Source organism: Pyxicephalus adspersus, chromosome 6 (assembly GCF_032062135.1).
Source record: "Pyxicephalus adspersus chromosome 6, UCB_Pads_2.0, whole genome shotgun sequence".
NCBI lineage: Eukaryota > Metazoa > Chordata > Amphibia > Anura > Pyxicephalidae > Pyxicephalus > Pyxicephalus adspersus.
Window position 1 is genome coordinate 78358875 of NC_092863.1, and position 20009 is coordinate 78378883.

Below are 20009 nucleotides of genomic sequence, written 5' to 3' on the forward strand. Positions count from 1 at the left end.
TTTATGGAAGCCTATGGTGGCCATTGCAACATGTATGCTTTATTGTTTGAACTACAGATATACATGCAGCTGCATGGCATACAGAGAATAAATTAGAAACTGGGCTTTGTTCCTCATTCTCGGTTCATCAGTTTGATTAGCAGCTCTGCGCAAAACTTTGCCACATGTGTGTAGTACATCACAAGCCATGTTTGCACACTTCTACACTACCCCTATCATTATATAACTTAATGGAAGTTAAAGACAGCCGGAAAGGAGTTGCGCTTAGTGCATAGTACTAACCTCAGTGTACATGTGTTTATTGGGCATGTAGCTCTGATTTTATCTGCATGGAGTTTCTATGTCCTCACAGTGTACAGTATGTGTGAGTTTCCTCCATTGTGTTTTATTATGAGGCACAAAGTTCTGTCCTTAGTGCTTTGAAATAAAACGGACTTAAACTCAACATTTGCACTTTACATAAAAGGGTGGATAACCCTAAAAAGGGTGCAGCACCAATTTTCAGTCTTGATCGCTGCGGTGAATAGGAGTGCAGAGCCTCCCAGGATACCTACGTCGGGCATCCCGGGAGGTTCTGGGTGCTGCTTCTGCACATGCGGGATCAGGTGAGGTAGCGAGGAGACAAGAAGAAAACAGAGGAGAAAACTGAAAATGGCACCCAGCACTTCCTCCATGCTCGGGGGTAAGAGGAATTCTAGGATGATGCGGGACCGGATCAAGAGAAGATCCGGTGTCATTGAGGGATCTGCGGGGAAAAAAGGTAAGTGTAATTTTTTTATTTTCAGTTTAGTTCTGCTTAAAGATCTCCCAAGTGGAAGGAGCAATGAATGTTTGGGCAAAATAAAGCAAAGCTATATATATAAAACCCATCCCTTGCTACGCCTAGGGGAAATGACTGTTCTTATTCATTTGGTGGGTAAGAATTTACTTCTAGGGTTAGCTAGGGTTTCTTAAGCGTCAGCAGTTGAAGTTAAACAACCAGCCATACTGGAACACAACCACATGCTTTACTGTGGATAGGCAATAAGATATTTATTGTTATTATTATGAATAAATTGTATTTATTTAGCTCCAACATGTTACACTGTACTTTAAATAGGGGTACAATCGACAGACAAAAACACAGGAGGTGGAGAGAACCCTGCCCAAAAGAGCTTACAGTCTAAGAGATTTGTCCTAAACCATGTACACATGCTAGATGAAATCTAGTTCATAGAGCGGTTTCCTAATATAGTTTGGCAATCAGCAGCGGAGGATCAGAACAGAATACAGCTGTGTGTACAGCAACAGAAATTGGACTTGAAAAGATTGAAAAGATTATCTCTAACTTTTTGTCTCTGAGAAAAGAAATAAAAAGAAAAAATCTCCCCAATAAAACAAAAACAATTTAAACATTCAGAATTCTATCCAACACAAGAATTAAAAGTAATTTTGGCTATAAATGCAGACATAATAACCTTGAGACTGTGATCTCTGCAGACCATATAACTATTCAACCTTGGGGAAGTTTTCAGCTTTAGCAGTGAATGTTCCCGGTTAGTGCAGAAATTGTGCACTCTAGTCACTTTAGGCAGAAATCAGGCATTCTGCAAAGACTGGTGCTGGTTCCACAAGGTCATAGTTATAGGCTAAATTATACAAAAAATGAAAATACTCCTAGATGAAGGTATAGATGGAATGCAAATGTATCAGAGTGGCTAGAATCAATAGAAGTCTAGTATGTAAAGAGTGAAAGTACTTCTAACAAACCCACCCTGAATGAAGTCATGTAAAGAAAAGGAGAATTTACAACCCATTAATGTGCTTTGCAGTGCAATGTCAACAATGTCAGGAAAGTGAGTTCTGCTCTGGATTCTGCCACATTGCTTTTATTGGAACTGATAGAGAAGGAAAAGAAACTGAGAATGAAGTTACCACCCCCATCCTCATTCACCCACATCCTCCTTCTGAATCCTGAGCCTCAGATAAAAGAAAGACAAACCCTCCTTGTACTGCCCCCTCCATGCAGCTCTCCTGGCTGTGACCTCTCTGGCTGGGGGAAGGTACAGAGTGGTCTGCACACACCCCCTGACACACACAAGGCAGAGAATTCTTGCTTCACAGTCACAGCAGAGGACACTCATCTACATACAGGCAGATATGGGATATACAAGGATTTCAGTTCTCTGCTTGCTGGGACTGCTGGCTGTGCTTGGTGCTGTGCAATGCAAACCCCACAACAGAGGTGAGTGACACCAATACAATATGTGCTGACATTTCTATAACATATAGAAATATATATAATGTAACAGGGATATATACTTGAATCTCCAATGTTACTTTGCTTTACATCGCTCATACTCAAATCTGAACTCTAACATTCACCTTAAAGTGCACTTGTTTTAAAGGTTTGGGTCTGCCAACCTTATCCTTGCTTCAATTATATATGAATAACTGACTTTGAACCATAAAGAAACCAGTACTATGCAATGGCTGACTCACTTTTAAGTGTTTTTTCTTTTAAAATAAACCCATAAGGGTCCAGATCAGAGCAACTTTACAACTTCTATATGTTCTCTTTAATGTTGATGCCCATGGATGGAGATGATTGACACATAAGGTTTGTAGACTGGCTCATCAGATTTAGCCATGGTAGTGATGGGCAGTCCAGGCAGGTGCAGAGACAATAGGGGGATCAGTACAGATAAATGAAGGTTTTGAATGATTCCATCTTACAACTAATCCATTTGTGGAAGTATGTTGGAATGTGGACACCATGGTATGGCCAATTCTAGCCAACATCCTGCTTTATGAAGAGAACATTGTGTATATCTCCCGTTATAACGGTATACATTATTTGTCTTCTCATTTCACCCTCACATCTATATATGTGCATGTATCCATGTGATATATGTATCCATATATCAATGGTTAGTTCTGTAGATGGTACTACCCATATTTCTAAATGAATACTGTTTGGTGATTACATTATCATATTTCTATATATCTATGTCTTTTAAAATATACATTATCAATTACCAGTCTATCTATCTGTGCTGAAAAAAGTGTGGCAGATCTTTGGCAGTCTTGGTGTATCTGAACGCTGTTCAATGTTTTCACCAAACATGTTTTTTTTTTCTATTACAACATACAGCCAATGCATGGTTCCCCGTGTATAAAGAAAGGGGAACATGCCCTAAAGTACCTGTAAAATGGTGTTGTCCCTGCTGTTCTCAGTGATGCTCACATCAGTCACATCTTTACCCAAAATTGTGCATTGAGATCATGCCCAGGATAGCACTGCTAAAAATGGTTATATCTATAGCTCATGTCATGTTAGCATAGTCAGTCTGTTCTACAAAGTTTTTAGTTAAAATTAAGTTTTGCAATAAGAACAGCAGCATGGTTGCTGAGTGGTAAGTGCGCTGGACTTTGCAGTGCTAGGTCCCAGGTTCAAATCTTGGCCAGGACGTTATCTGCATGGAGTTTGTAGGTTCTCTCCGTGTCTGTGTGGGTTTCCTCTGGGTACTCTGGTTTCTTCCCACATCCCAAAAACACGCAGTTGTGGTAATTGTCTACCCACCAAAATTGACCTTAGACTGTATTAAATACAGGCAGGGACATTAGATTGTGTGAGCCCCTTTGAGGGACAGCTAGTGACACTACTATGACTTTGTACAGCGCTGTGTAATATGAAGGCACTTTATAAATACTGTGTAATAATAACATAATCTAGTGTACCCAGATTTTCTGATAACACAGGCAGATCATTTTATCAGCTGTAAAGGACAAAATTATTTTAGTAATACCGTAATCCTAAAATGTAATAACAACAGAAAAGTAGAATCAAAGGTTTAAGCTTGTAGTCTATGTAACATTTCTCCCTTAAATTGGTGGTCAGTCTTGGTGGAGGATCAGTTTGTCACTAATATAAAATTCCTAAAGGAAATCTTCCTAGATTATTTTGGAACCCTGGGGTGCAATTGTAGCTCAATGGCTAGCTCTTCTTTCCTTGAAGAACTCTAGTCCCAGGTTTAACATTTGTCCAGGGCATTACCTGCATGGAGGTTTTCCCTGTGTGGGTTTCCACCAAGCACTTTGGTTTCTTATTGCATCCCCAAAACATACCAGTAAGTTAATATTCCCTACCCCCCCCCCCTAAAAAAAATAAACACTGAGCCACCAATGCATCCAAAGGTTCCAAGAAACCCTAGGAACAGAACCTCCATTGTTAGGGTGTTAGAAATGGCAAACTGTCTTAGGAACATTAAATTGTGAGCTCCTCTGAAATACAGTTGTTGACATGAATATGGACTGTGAAAATACTGCATTATATGTTAGCACCATAGAAATACATAGTAATAATACTAACCCAAGTTGGAAAAGTCAGGTCTAATGTAACACATTTTTTTTGTGTTGGTTGTTTTGCAGTTTGGTTGTGTGTATTGGTCAGCTATATTATTCCATTAACAAAATGGTTGATCCCAGAAGATTAGGGGAAACACAATAGGATTGCCTGTGTTCTCAGGGCCTTTTGTTCCTGGTTTCTCGGAAATTCAGATTTCTTTTATTCCCATCTGGCATTGTAGCACCACCCCATCCCAGTGCATTCAGTGCTCGGGCATTACACTGTCAATGTGACGCTGGACAGATAGATAAATGACAGCAAAAGATGTGTGATGGGTATTGCAGAGAATGAAAAATGGCAAAATCCATATATTTGTATAAATGAACAAAGTCTGCTTTAAAGTCTAATATGGATATCATTAGGGGTCTTAGTATGAGTCAGAGAAATTGACATTCAGCATGTGTTTTCAATGGCAGTGATTGATTTGTCTCCAGTGTATGTGTGTTTTTTAAAAAAATATATGTATCACATTCTCCTATTAGAGAGACTTCCCCTTATGTTTTGTCCCAGAGATGTAACGTTATGTGAATTTTAAGAAATCCCATGTTTTTTCTTTCTTCGTAACATTATTCACCAAGAAAAACAGAGAGGTAAATGTATCCCCAGCAGAGACAGTATTAAAAGTTTGACATGGGTTCCAATCTTTATTAATGAATCAGTCCACACTAACTTAGTTTTTGGTAAATGTTGGATGGTAGAACTGCTCCTTTATCTCTTGACAAGTATTGGTGAGGTAGCTGCATCTAGGAGTTCTGGGTTTGCACTCCACATTATCAAAGATCCCCTTCCTTGTAATTATCTAAGATGCCGGAACATGCAAAGGTGAGTGGGACCTCCTAAAACTCCCAGCTGGATAATTCACAGTCACCATGGCAAGAAGATCCAACTGTTGGACTCATTTGTGGCTATTAGGGAGATTAAAAAATTTTCATTTAACCGTTTTTTCCCCTGTAAGTAAGCAGAAAGTAAGAAATGGTCTCTACAAACTGCTAATATTTTTCCTCTTCTAATGTTCTGGTAACAAGCCGAAATATTTGAACATCCTTCTATTTTAGCCCCAAAATGCATTTTACTGATGACACTATCCTAGAAATGTTCAATCTGGACACACCAATGGATTGGCACTTTCATCTTCTGACAAGGAAGGAATGTGAAACAATAGAATGCCTGTCAGGTTTTACTGATATCCATTGCTCCAGTAAAGAGATTTTCCCTTATTTTCTTTCCTAGGGACAGTCCTTTAACAGAAAAGAAGTGGTAGAAGTCAGACGATACAGAGCTGTCAAGGGTTCTAGCATTCCTCTGAAGTGCATGCAAACCCTAACAATGAACTTCTGTTATTTGCCACCTTTTGGTCTGTTTCATTTACCATTAGAAGGAATTTGTTGGTGTGTAGGAGAGGAACCTAGTTGATACCTATATACCGTCCATAACCCTGCCAGCCAGTGACTCCCAAATTTGATTATTATTATTACACAGTGTTTATATAGTGCCGACATATTACGCAGCGCTTTACAAAGTCCAGTCATGTCACTAGCTGTCCCTCAAAGGGGCTCACAATCTAATGATAATGTTAATCTTTATTACATTCTTAGGTCAATTTTGGGGGGATGCCAATTAACCTAAGTGCATATTTTTGGAATGTGGGAAGGAACCGGAGTACCCAGTGGGAACCCACACAAACACGGGGAGAAGCTGCAAACTCCATGCAGATAGTGCCCTGGTCAAGATTCGAACCTGGGACTTAAAGCTGTGAAGTCCAGAGTGTTAACTAGTCATTAGCTGCACAATCAGTGTTAAGACTTTGATATGGTTTGATTACTTGGGTACTACTATAAACCCATCAGCCCAAATAAATCTAGAGACACCAAGACTGCGCCCAAATAACCTCCAACTAATAGGAGTGCCCACAAAGAACAGGTATTCCTGATCATCATTGATTTGGAGTGTCCTAATTCTTTCTTCTTTTTAACAATGTCTTCCCTGTCTGGCCACACTAACTGACCCTCAGAAGAGTTTACAATGTAGCGTCCCTACCATAGTAGTAGTGTAACGTCATAGCATAATCTAAGGCCAACTTTGGGGGAAGCCATATCACTTACTGGTATGTTTTTGGAATGTTGGAGAATGCCTGAAGGAAATTCATGCATACATGGGTCTTGTGTACATAAAAATTCCATGCAGATTGTATATAATTGCAAACTATACACCTCAACAATGTTTTAAAAAAATATAAAAAATTATTTATATCAATTGGAGGTATTTATAAAACTTCCAAAAAAACGAACTGAAAAGACAATACATTTCATTTACATGTCTAACGGGTTTGACCCTATAGCGACCATTCCACTTTTACTTTAAACTAAACACTCACAATATAATACTTTGTTTTATTAAGCACTGTAGTCAAAACAGATTTTAAATTATATTTTTGGGTAAAAAAGTACAGTTTTCTGTTTAGATATTTTTTTTGTCTGTGTCATCTGTGCTTCCTATAGATTCTTACATGAGCTTCCTGTTTATTTAGACACTTCATCGGCTGCTGAATATCACACTTTTACTGTGATGACTACAGTAGAATGTGCCAATAACCGGCATTGCCATTACTGCTTGTAGACCACCTCTGGAGTGTGCAGGAAAAGAAGACAACACTGCACTGAAATGTTGGCACTTGGTTTTTTGTATTTGCATATGTTTTAATCTTTTTAGCAAAGATGGTTCCTGTTGACATATAAAACTCCCAATGGAGATACTTAGATAAGTAACTGCAGCTGTTTCTGTCCATTGAACATAAAAGACCATTAGGTCCATAGGTCTTTCCCTGTGGTCACAATGTAATGGCCTTTCCTCATTGACCCTTGGCCCTTGTCATTGTGACTCCTATAGATGTTCCCCCAGTGTATAGGACACATGTACTGGGTCGGAGAAAGTCTTTTTTTACATCCAGAAGATCACCCACATTGTGTGGGCAATGGTTATTTATTATTGCTTTCCTATCCTGATAACACAAAAATGTCTTCACAGCAGCCCTCACCATTAGGTCAGAGTTCAGACACGTCAAAACATTCTGCAAAGGTGACGTCATGGTATTTTTTTTCCTCCTGGGATTGTCTGCTGCTGTTCTGGCATTAATCCAGAGCATTCCATCTCCTTTCCTCCCCCTCCATTGACCTCATGGATAAAAACACCAGTTCAAACAAAATCCTTGGAGCCAAGACCTAAATCTTCTAATTGTACGTCTAGCCAAACGTTTCCCATAATGTGGCAGTAAAATCAACAGGAACATTTGAGCAAAAAGCACAGAAATATAAATTGAAGTATTGCTTATAGTGCAACTTGTTCTGGTAATTTTCTTCTCTAGATAGAAACACAACAGTTGCTGCTGTGCTGGATACTTGTGAAAATCCTTTAACGTTTCAATCCCCTACAAACTGTACATATACTATGGGAAATAAATATACTAAAATTATTAATATACAAGTTCGCCATTATATACTGCTGTGTTGTTTTCTTCTTCAGGAACTAAAAGTTTCCTACTCTTTCATATTATTTATATATTGGAAACACAATATGGAGTACGTAGGCCCCTTTACATTAGTCCCAATCTCCCAAAGGACCTCATAACTAAATGTCCTTTCCAAGCTTATCCCCTAATTGTAAATTTTATGAAGAAAATTACCAGTATAATATTGGTTTGTGGGAGAAAGAAATGTAGGTAGGGCTTTTGGTGGGATTTAAACTCTGGACCCAGAGCTGCAGCAGTTTTTTTTTTTTTTTTGCAGTTTCTATAAATGAGGTCTCGGTTACATTTTATAAATAGCTTGGTTCAGCAGGGATGAACCTCTACAGCAGGAGATTAAATAACATTATGTGTAGCTTTGGTGTCATGAGAGCCAAGTGTTTAGATCAGCAATAACATACTATGGGCACAGTGGGGAATATGTGATATGTTTCCTGGAGAAGGTGGCTCTTACTATCTATTCATAGCAGAAGGACTGTGGGCTATGTTTTTGTGGCAGACCTTTAATAAAACGGTCACCCACTTACTGGTTAGCATTGTGTTCTATGACACTCATTGTCTTGTGGATTTTAGTTGGACTGTATGTGATCTCACTTAAAGTGCACATAAAGGGCAAGTAGATTTAGACAGTGGTCCCCAACTTTTTGGATGTCATGGACCAGTGAACTTAAAAGACTCCGGACCAAGCATGCGCGGGGAGCTGTGTGTCACTCAAAAACAATGAAACTTCCCCCAGATGAGGTCTTGATGCCAGAACCCACCCACTCTCCCATCGTGTCCAGAGACACAAACCAGAGCCGCGGACCACCAAAAAGTTTCTCATTCACCACCAGTGGTCCACGGATCACCAGTTGGGGACAGCTGGTCTGCGTGCTCTCACGGCCCAGCTGTCAGGATTGGGGACCCCTGGATATAGAGACTTCAGACAGTGCTACGTAGCTTAATACCCTGTTTAATGATTATAATTGCCCTGAGACACAGAACTCCATCTAGTGCCTGTTCTGCAAACCTTTCTAATTAATAAAATAATACAAATTTAAATGAGTAGACCTAAAAAAAGTGTAAGGCATGAATGAATTTAAACACTATACCAATATCATCACTATACTAAAATATTAATAAACAAAATGAATAATAATAATATTACTTTATTATTAGTATTACTTACTTGGCATATTAAAATTCATTTTAGTTTCCCTTAAATGCTACAACCTCTGTGTTTTTTACGCATTTCTCCAGATTTGCTGATTCACAATGCTGACTGGTGGGCAGTATTGCTTCTGCTGGTGACAACAGTCCCTCTCGTTCCCACTATTGTTCTAATTTGAGGGGTCGGCTGAGGATTTAGAAAAGGAGCCTGCCAGAAATTAAATTGCTGCCGCTGTACGAGTGTCATGAGTAAACCCTTTAGTAAAGTATATGTATACCCAATCTCTAAAATCTCCTAAAAAATGTACCATTTTCGTGTAATTTCAAGAGTCATTCTCAATATTTTATGTTTGCAGTTTTCATTAAAATATAACTTAAGGACTTAGTAAGGGCACTGCTCTGATAATGCTCTGTCCTTTTCCCATTCCAAATATAAAATATATATATTGCCTTTATTGGACTCTTGAGCCCTATGCTGCCCATTTATAGACAGAAACCCGTAACATTTTTTTTGATCCTTGTGATAGGAGGGCATTACCTCCAGCAAGTAATATTGTGTACTGCTGACATTTGATAGGTTCTATTCAAGTATGTAAAGTCTATTGATTACATAGAAAAATATAATAATCTTTCAGCATACAAACCACACCTTTGTTTGTCCCGTACAAAGTTCAGTCTGGCATTATAAATGTCTCCATCATGATGATGTGGAGTTCTGCTTTCAGATCTTACGTGACCATACAATAAAACTGTAATATCTTTTTGACAAATGTTATTTTCATTGTTATATTTTACAGATAAAGTCCACCAATTGTATAAAGCGCTTTAGTCTACAATTCATAGTCCTCCTTACCTACCCCCATACTTTCTCTTTTCCTACCTAAGTAGATCTAAATCCTAACTGCATGAGTTTTATTTTTCTTCAGAACTTTGCATTGTAATATAAGTGCCTTATTCAGCCACTTCCTGAAAGCATACTTTCACACCAGCGATGGCCACACGTCTTTGCTCCATGGCATTGCCAACAGTGATCTGTTGACATAAAACTGTATCCTCTCCAGCCTTGGGGAACTTTAATAAATCAGGCCCATCGTCTTGTTTTCTAAGCAAAAAATGTTGAGTATGGTGGCTGCCATTGCTATTCTCCTTCTAGAAATTGTAAACAGGTGCAAATCAGGTGACGTAGCCCGCTGTAAAAGGAGAAAAAAAGAGAGCAAATCTTACTGCGCATGCGTGAGTTCATCAGCATACACAGAAAGAGCAGCCAAGAGCCTCCCGGATGCATGACGTAGGTATTCTGGGAGGGTCTGCTCCCATTTGCCGCGACAATCAAGACATAAAGGGGCGGTGCTGCATTTTTTTTTGGGGGGGGGGGGGTTGCACTTAAAAAGTCAGATTTTTACTTTATATAAAAGACTTTTATGTAAATTAAAAATGTTGAGTTTAGGTTTGCTTTAATTGGTTGCCAATCTCAGCTTCAATATACAAATCACAAATCTTTATCTGTAAAACTGTTCTGGTTCAGGGTATCCAAATCACATAAACATAAATGTCAAGCTATTTACATAGAGAAGTGTTAAATGTATGAAAGCAAGAACAACTTTAACCCCTATAACATATACAGGAAGTATTATATCTCAGAAATATTTATGTCTGCTATACTATGAAGATTGCACAGCTCTCCGATTCCTTGTATGGTATGTGGAATCATCTGATTTTATCTGGAAAGTGAAACATATGCAGCGGGCACTTCTATTCCTGCCGAAGACATTTTTTCTCACACTCAATAAAATTACTATATTTGGTTTTAGGATTCCAAAAAAGCACAAAATTATATAACATTATTTTGTGAAAAATACCAAAGAAGGTTAAATTGAATAAATTGTTATCAAATCTATCAAACCTAAAAATTGTGCAAAAAAACTGTTGATACCCATAATTAATCAAAGGTTGCTCTTTAATAGGACATAAGTTAAACATAAACATTTACCATAGAATTTTGCTTGTTAGTGTCCTCAGAGATACCCAACTTGTTTTATGCTATTATGTACATGCGTGCATCGTAGGGGTATGGATGTTTATGTATGGGGGCAGGGGTATGGAATCCCATTAATATTTGCTTTTTTATTTTATTAAATGTTATTATTTTTTTTTACCTAACTTCACTTCCTATTGTTAATATCACCAGTGGGCTGATAAGCCGCCTCTGTGATATTTTTTTGTGCAGTGACATTTTCTCTTTATGAACCCATCAGATATCTATTAGACCCCTTCACTTTTCCTTTACAGATAAAGTATTAAAAGTATTATTAGTACGCAATCTATTGTCTGTACATGCAAGTCTAGCTGTAATGTGACAGCTGTGAACCTGGAAATGCTCATAGCAGATCGCCTTCATGATCAATGTACAGAGGAGTTACGAGGCATGTGATCTTACTTCCCTGCTTTCTGCCAGACACCTTAGAGTTAATGTTTTTGGTCTGGAATAGCAAGAATTATTATTCTGCCTGAAGTTACAACACAGACTGGAGCACAGGGACATATTGTATACAACCTTACAGCAAATTTTTCTTGTTTTATTGTTTTACATTTCTAATGCCATGACACATAGTACAGGTTAACAGCAAAAAGCCCAGAAGCCCAGATGAGGAAATATGTATGAAGTCTGTTAGACCTTGTACCAGAGTGTGACTTACTAAACAGCCATAACTCTCCGCTCCTTTTCTCTGTAATACAAGCCTGGGTGAGGATATGTATGAAAGGTGGAGCTGTTACTCAGTCAGCACAGACCACTGGAATGTGCGAGCAGTTTTTGTATTAGAAAATTTAAAAATGATTTTAGGGTAATATTGAGTCCTAATAATATTACATGTGGGGGTACAGGAATATACTGCATGGTGCTGTGACAACTTGCAGAAAATGCTGCAGTCTTTTATAGGTTTTCATACATTGAGATTTCTTTGACAAGCCATTAAAATGAGCTGTCTTAATGCAGGGGGGATAAGTTGTGCTGTAAGTGGTGTTTTTATGGCAAGAATAACAGTTGGAAACCACATAGCATATACAGAAGTTTTACAGCACAGGAATGTTTATACCTGTAAGTTCTCAGATTCCTTGTATGGTATGTAAAATGATCTGACTTTATCTTGAAAGGGATTTTTCTTTTGCTTCTTTTATTGTTTTTTAACTGCTTCCTGCCAGGTAGAACTCATTATCTACAACATCACACAGGTTGTGTTTTATTGTATACAGTAGAGTCATTATAATACTGAACAGATCTGCATATCCAACTCCAGGAGCTTTATTCTTTATTTTAGGATTGTGGACAAAGCCATGAATATTTTTCCCTGTTGTGCCGTGCACCTAGAACTGTAATATTATAGTACAAATAGAGCCTAATAACATACAGAGATTTATTATAGATTTCATACAGCGGTTTCTCTATGAGTTGTATATATTAGCAGTGAAGAAAATGAACAAAATTGCAAACACAGAACGTACCTAGAACAAATGTAATACAAAACATGTGCAGCGCACAGCACAAACATGCACAAAACAGTGTGTACACAACTCATATCACAGAGCATACACAGCAAACACAAAATAAAGCATACACAGTTTACAGCACAGTATATACACAACTAGGAGCCAACACCGCTAATAGAACATACACAACACAAAGCGTATATAGCATAGAACATACACAGCACAAAACATACACAGAACTCAGAGCATACACAGATTAACACATGGCATGCATTGTGGTTCCCCTTATTCTGAATGGCATCACAAGGCACAAAAACAATGCATCAATGAGGGCTACATTTATTTTAATGCAACATGGGAATTTCAACACGCGCATCAATGCACCTCAAAAATCCTGTCTCTAATTTAATAACCTTTAGTATGTTGAAGCATTATGTTTGAAAAACAATTTGATTTTTAATAAACCACTTTTCACATTTATTGCATCTTAGTGCATCAGATCTCTAGCAACCACTTCCTTTCTACATGCTGTACAGCCAAGGTGGCATGGCAATTCTCAGTAAAGGTTACATGATGACAGCAGCGACCCCTCTGCCTGTGTAATTTTTATTGAAATAGAAAGCTTGTTTGACAACGTGACAATGCAGGTGCAGTTTTGGAAGACAGAGCGTTGTCACCTGATTAATAGAAAGTTCCTGAACTTAGACCTTCTAGGAATGATCACTGGTTATTATTTAATGAGCTGCATATGGAATCATAGTACAGCAAGTATGCAAAAATGTACACGTTCCATAAACACGACTTTAAGTTCCACCTTACAATAAAAAAAATAATAATAATTCAGTATTGTGTGCACAGAAAATAACTACAACTTACCTGGAAATATGTGGGTTTAGTTTTGTTTTACCCTAGAACTTTTATCCAAAATTTACAAGAAAGTTCATTTACACATATGTTAATTAAATCCTATTTAAAAAATGTGGGTAAATGTTTGGGTGAATTTTGGGAGAAATCTTTAATAAACCCCAGTATTCAGTTTCCCTTCGTTACATCTTTCTTAGAGTTCTTCCAAGATTGGAATAGGCACTTTTTCTTTTATTTTATAGTAATGTAATCTTTTTATTTCATTTTAGGTAACAACAGTTTCGATCCAAAAACCTTTTTTATTCCCGAAGGTTTTGATGATGAATTTGAAGAATTTCCAGAAGATGCAATCGATAACTTGGATGATTTTGCAGATGATACAGTGGATGCATCTGGAGAAGAATCAGGATCGGAGCCCACACTTCCTCGCACCCGTAGTATAGTAAAAGAAGGAAGAAACAATGTTACAAAGCAGGTTCATCTGTATTTGACAAGCCCGTTTTTGACCAGATTTGTGCCGTCGGTGTACACCTTGGTATTCATTGTGGCGCTTCCTCTAAATGTCATGGCAGTCATAATATTCTTGTTTAAAATGAAGGTCAGGAAGCCAGCTATTGTCTACATGCTGAACCTTGCCGTGGCTGACGTCCTCTTCGTCAGTCTTCTACCTTTCAACATTGCATACCGATTTGCAGGAAACGATTGGTACTTTGGACCTGGAATGTGTCGATTTGTCACTGTAGCATTTTACTTTAACATGTACTGCTCCATCCTGCTTATGACAAGTATAAGCGTGGACCGGTTCCTGGCAGTCGTTTATCCAATGCATTCGCTTTCATGGCGCACAATGAGTAGAGCCTGGATGGTCTGCATCCTTATCTGGATCGTGTCCATTGCAAGCAGCACTCCTCTTTTTATGATTGAGCAGACTAAACACATTGCCTTGCTTGGAATCACCACCTGCCATGATGTACAAGACCTGAAGGACCTCCGGGGATTTTACCTGTACTATTTTACCACTTTCATCATGGTTTTCTTTGTGTTACCGCTAATCATTACAACTATCTGTTATATCAGCATTATTTGTACCTTAAGCAGTTCAAGCATCGAAAACTCGTGTAAGAAAACCCGAGCCTTAATCTTGGCCATCGTGGTGCTTTGTGTTTTCATCATATGCTTTGGGCCGAGCAATATCCTCTTCCTAATACATTACTTGTACTTCAGCCATGGAGACAACCAGTGTCTGTACTTTGTCTATATTGTGTGTGCCTGCATTAGCAGTGTCAATTGCTGTCTGGACCCCATTATATATTACTATGGCTCCAGCCAGTGTCAGAAGTATTTGTATAGTTTGGTGTGTTGTAAGAAGTTGGACGATCCTATAAGCAGCAGTGCTCACCTAATGAGCAATGCAAGTAAAAATGAGACGGGTGTCAGCACTGCAAAAAATAGTGTCTACCGTAAACTTCTGACCTAAATGTTACATATTATTATGAACCATTGTAGACTTGCACTTTTCTTTAAGCACAGTATGACTTGCTTCATGTCCTGTGACTGTGCTGCTTGGGCTGGTCCTTACAGATCCAATGATTTCAGATATGTTTAACAAACGTTATTCAAACAAGTTTACACACAAGATTAACGTATGACTATGAAAGTGAAGGAAGGACTTTAAATTTCATTTACTTATTATAATCACTGTCATTCCCAATACCCTAGTAAAATTATAGGGGTGACAGTGTGAGGTAGCCGGCCCACAATATAGGCCATGGTCTCAATACTTTCCATTTGTACAAATTGCTTCAAAGGGTTTAATTATTGCTATTAACCTTAATATAGTGGGTACATATTACACAGCACTGTACATAAAGTTGGGGTTATAAATGACAGACCTCCATATTAGACAAGTGATAACAATAACACAGGAGGTGGAGAGGACCCTGCCAATAGAGCTTACAATCTAATGGGTGGGGTAAAGTACAACACAGAACATTGTGTTTTGGTTCTGACTTTGGACCTCCTAAGGAACACCTATGTGAATATTTGCACAGGACTTCCAGCTTGCTAAATTTCCTGTTTTGTTAGAGATAAGAACCCCAACTACTGTATGTATAAGCATTGAGACAATTGAGAATAGAGGCATAGATAAAGGGACAAAACTGTCAGCTACATCCCAAAACTTACCTCATTTTAGAACTCACTCTTTGGATACAAGGCTAATGAACATATCCAATTTTTATTTCTAAAAACAGAACTTAATAACATGTTGTTCATAACATGATGGGGATTCATGTATATATAGTACATGGAACGCGGATAACCTGCAGAATTGTATGAGGGTAATTTGAGAATATTAAAAGTGAGGCTATTTTTAAAATTCAAACCACTTGAGATTATTATATGTTAACATATTGCATGATTTAGTTAAAAAAGCATAAAAACTGCTCTAGTGGTTCCTCTTTGGCCATGGTAAAGATTACATGAACTTGACCACGAGGAGATACTGGCTGTGCCAGGCCAATGGAGTCTACAGAAAGTATATTGCTTTCAAGCAGACATTCCGTCTGATAAACTTGTAGTAACAATAAAAGATTGCTGGTCTCATCTAAATACTCTATAAATATAATACAAAATAGAAATAGAAACAAGTTTTTCAACAAATGATTAAAAGTAATTTCTATTACATGTAAGTTTATGAACATTTAAAGACTGTGGTCCCTCTTTGAGTTTTAATAATATTTTACTAAAAGATTACGGATTTGGTGGAACTCATAGGAAAGAATAGATGGCTATGTAGTGTACATTGTGTGATGGAACTGATTTGACATTAACAGATATCTGCTTACATACTGAAATAGAAAGAAAAATAAGTTCATTATGATATACTAATAGTGGTTGATGACAAAAACAAATTTATGGAAATTATTCTTCTTTACTAAACCAAACCATGAAAGATGCTATAATGTCTGCATGTACCGTGGGCAGCTTGTTGACCATTCCATAGAACTTGTTAGATGAATTATTGACTTGAAATATTATATCTTTACAGTATACATAGCAGTTACCAAAAAATAAATGTTCAGCAATGTTGCTGTTACTAATACTTTTTTTTAATGTTCTCATTAGTGTGAAAGTAGATAGTAAGCTTTGCCAACCTTGCAGATTTCCAGCATAAGGTCAGAAGTATCACCAGTAACAATGGAGTTATAAGTTGTTTGTGAGCCCCCATTTGGCAATCCAGCTCATTGTCACTATACATATTATATCGTTGGTAAACTGTAAGGGCTGCCACTCTCTCCTGAATTTTTATCATCACTTTTTATTAATAAATCCAGCACAGAATACATGTTAAGGTATTCATTTTAATCTAGAAAACAAGTTATTATTTATACAAGACATCTGCTTTTGGCAGTCAATAAAGATTTGTGCCTAACCAGAAACTACATTTTCTGTACAAGCCTCCATTATTTACTATAATCCTATATCTCAATCTGTTTGTCATATTCTAATCATTCCCCCAATCATAGGGCTAGTACAAGGGTGGGTAAAACAATGTTTTTGCCAAACCTATTTAGTCCATTCTAGGAACCCTTTTTATGGACTTTGGAATGTTATTTTGAACACCATTAAAAATCTGAATTGTTCTCCTTAATCACAAATAGCTATGATGAATGCAAATGTTAAACACAGCTATTCTGAAAATCCTTATGAGTTTATAAATCTGTGCTCTGACTGTATATGAAAGTTTACATATTGTACCTCATGTTCTTTCTTCATAACTTTCCATTAGAATTCTTTATGAATAAACAGAATAAATATAATGTGATATGTTTGAGTGTCTCTTAGGGAGCGTATATGTTTCAATGTCTCTTTTTCTAAATATTATTGTGTAAAATGTATCTAGTGAGGCTGTGTAATGTGAGCTATGTGATACAGTGGCCAGGGACTAAATGACGGAAATTCCTCTATATGTTATGGTTGTTAAAGAAAAATAGAAATCTCAAACCACATATTGTAGCTCACAGTAGATATTTATCTTATATATGCGTAGTTGTAACTTGATGTTTGTGCTGTTATTTCCTCTTTGTTATAAACATATCACTGTATAGAGAATATCTATAGCTCATCCATACTTTATGTACGCTCCCAATGATGGTAATATGTTGATATTAGGTGTAGATTTTAGGAAGGTCCACTTTCTGAGCTGGTCTCAGTGGTACAAGTTTTAAAGCTGGCTTGATTTGAGGTATTATAGCAGCCTAGTTATGATATGAAATGTATTATCATTAAATTATCAAATCATATGCTCAGTGATTGTTATCCTTACCATAAAGTGGTTTAATTGGGATGACATGATATACAATTTTATCTCCATTTGCTGCTTTCTGTTTCCTGTTTTGTTATTGTATAAAGTAATGTACACAACAGTTGCACTTTCTACAGAATTTAATAAAAGCATTCTAAACATGAACATTTATTAACCATGGTAGATGTAAACCATAACTTCATGACACTTAGTTTAAACCGTTTTTACCACTTTTCATCCTTTGCTCTTTAGTGCTATTAATTTGCAGCTACCTCTTTGCAGCCACATCTTGCCTACAAACACAAAAAGTAATACAGCAATGTCTGTGCTTGTGTGCTGGCGTGGCTGCTTATAGTTTTACGTGAAAGTGAAGATGAAGGATACGCTAACAGGTAAACAATAAATCTGGCTTTTGTCTACTGGATGCAGATACAACCTCATGCCCTAATGAAAACCCCACTGACCTGTTGTTTTTGGTAAGGTCAAAAATTTTCCACTTATTGTTATTGTCCCTCCTTTACCCATTCCTAAACAGTACAACAGTATCAGAAACATCTGCCAGCTTCATCCCACCACCCTTATCCCCACCAGCGATCCCCCTAATTCCAGCCAAAAGAACAGGAATTTTCATGTTTGTGGATTTGCTGGCCAATCTGGATGTCAGAGAACTGTCATATCACATATGTACATCTGCCCGCCCTTGTAGCTACAAGAAACAGAAGTGTGCAGCATACTTTTCTCATGAACCACTGATAGTCCGTTGTAAAAGCATGGATAAATCATCAATGCCTGAGTGTAAACCCCAGGGTATATATGTAAAGAGAACCTTTAAACAACTGTTAGCAGCCCCTGAGCAGTGTTTTGGGCAGTGCGGATCTGGAGAGTACTGGGTTTAAATCCCGTATGAGACACTATCAAGATTAACTTTGTTCCTTCTATGTCTTCTTGTGTTTCCATAAGGTGATCCCACTTGGGATTTTATCAGGGTTGAGTTTGTATGTTCTCCTTATGTCTGCCTGGGTTTACATAAGGTGATGGGGTCTCCTCTTGCACTCCAAAAAAAGATTGCTATTATAATTGAATTCCTTCTAAATCCCCTTAGTGTCTGTTAGTGACATAAGATTCTATGGGGATTGGAAAATAGTAACTAATGTGATCTGACATATGTAAGGAGTTGCTTAATTCGTCCACCCTATATAGGCGGGAATAAATAGAATGAGCTGCAAAATATGCTAGTTAAGATTTTATTGAACATAATTTTGGGTTTCTAAAGTAGTTACTTATTTTATTCCCAATATTAACTCAAACTAAGAATTGGAGATCTGTTATGAGTCTTATGCTGACATTTGGTCCAGAACAGTATTGGATCACCTTTTCGATTTTGGGACCCCCCGAATGCTTTCAGATAAAGGGCAGCCGTTGTTATCTAAGTTTGTGCTTTCTGAGTTCAATAGAGAGATTTATAGAACTTTAAACTTTATAAAATTCACGTTATAAAGTCCTTAATATTTATGATTCCACTTGTGTGAGTGAGATCTATTCTTAACTTGTCTGTGGTTTATTATAAATGTGCCTCTCACTGTTTTAAAAATCTGATAATCTAAACCCTTATCCAATACAGTTGCTGTTCACATCATTTTATGCATTAATCAATGTCTTTATTGCTTAGGCTCGAGCAGCTCTTAACATTGTATTCAGTGTTATGTAATGTTTGTTTGCACATATTTACTGTAATTATATGTAAATACTTTATTTTCAGAACTTTTGTATTGTGTGTCTATTTAATATATCTTTTGGCTTAAATCTTTTCATGCAAGTAATCAAATAAATAATTGTGCCATGCAATGTTTATTTTCGTTGGGTGTTACTTGGTATCACAAGTAGAAATTCAATTCCTTGGCAATAATTTTCATATTGCCAACTGCATAAACAGGAAAATCAGCCCTGAGTTTATCCAAAGGTCAGCAGCAACTGATTAACAAAATTCAATGTATTTCATGCAAATATTAAATGTTGGTTTTGGGCTGGGACCTCCTTTTACAGTTGGGCTGATTTAATAATACTATTCAAGACAAATTGAAAAGATACATTATTATGTGAGAGCCTGGGTGATCTAGGAAACCTGGAATAGATCTGGTCTAGAACTTAATACATTTTCCAGCTAATAGCAAATGTTTTTTCCAGGTATGATTTTCTATCTTCTCCAGTCTTGTGGGAGTTATATAATATTGGCCGAACCAATTTAGTTTAGTCCGGGAAATGCAACGACCAGGCTAAATAAAAAAAATATAAAAAAG

General features: G+C 37.3%; 1 protein-coding gene across 2 annotated transcripts; it reads left to right on the forward strand.

The window, feature by feature from the left end:
* Window positions 1-646: 646 nt before the first annotated feature.
* On the forward strand, window positions 647-19561 carry LOC140334143 (proteinase-activated receptor 1-like). 2 transcript variants are annotated; one of them, XM_072416290.1, is made up of 2 exons: window positions 647-760; window positions 13676-19561. In XM_072416290.1, the coding sequence occupies exons 1-2, from the start codon at window positions 652-654 to the stop codon at window positions 14881-14883; spliced, it is 1317 nt and encodes a 438-aa protein (XP_072272391.1). In that variant the 5' UTR covers window positions 647-651; the 3' UTR covers window positions 14884-19561. The 2 variants fall into 2 exon arrangements, with proteins under 2 accessions (XP_072272391.1, XP_072272393.1); XM_072416292.1 differs by lacking the exon at window positions 647-760 and adding an exon at window positions 1982-2224.
* The last annotated feature ends 448 nt before the right edge of the window (window positions 19562-20009 follow it).

What these genes read in the sequence shown, in the direction of transcription:
- LOC140334143 (XM_072416290.1), top strand. Translation starts at nt 652, where the DNA reads ATGGCACCCAGCACTTCCTCCATGCTCGGGGGTAAGAGGAATTCTAGG. An exon ending in GGGATCTGCGGGGAAAAAAG is followed by an intron (nt 761 to 13,675) that starts GTAAGTGTAATT and finishes ATTTCATTTTAG; the next exon opens with GTAACAACAGTTTCGATCCA.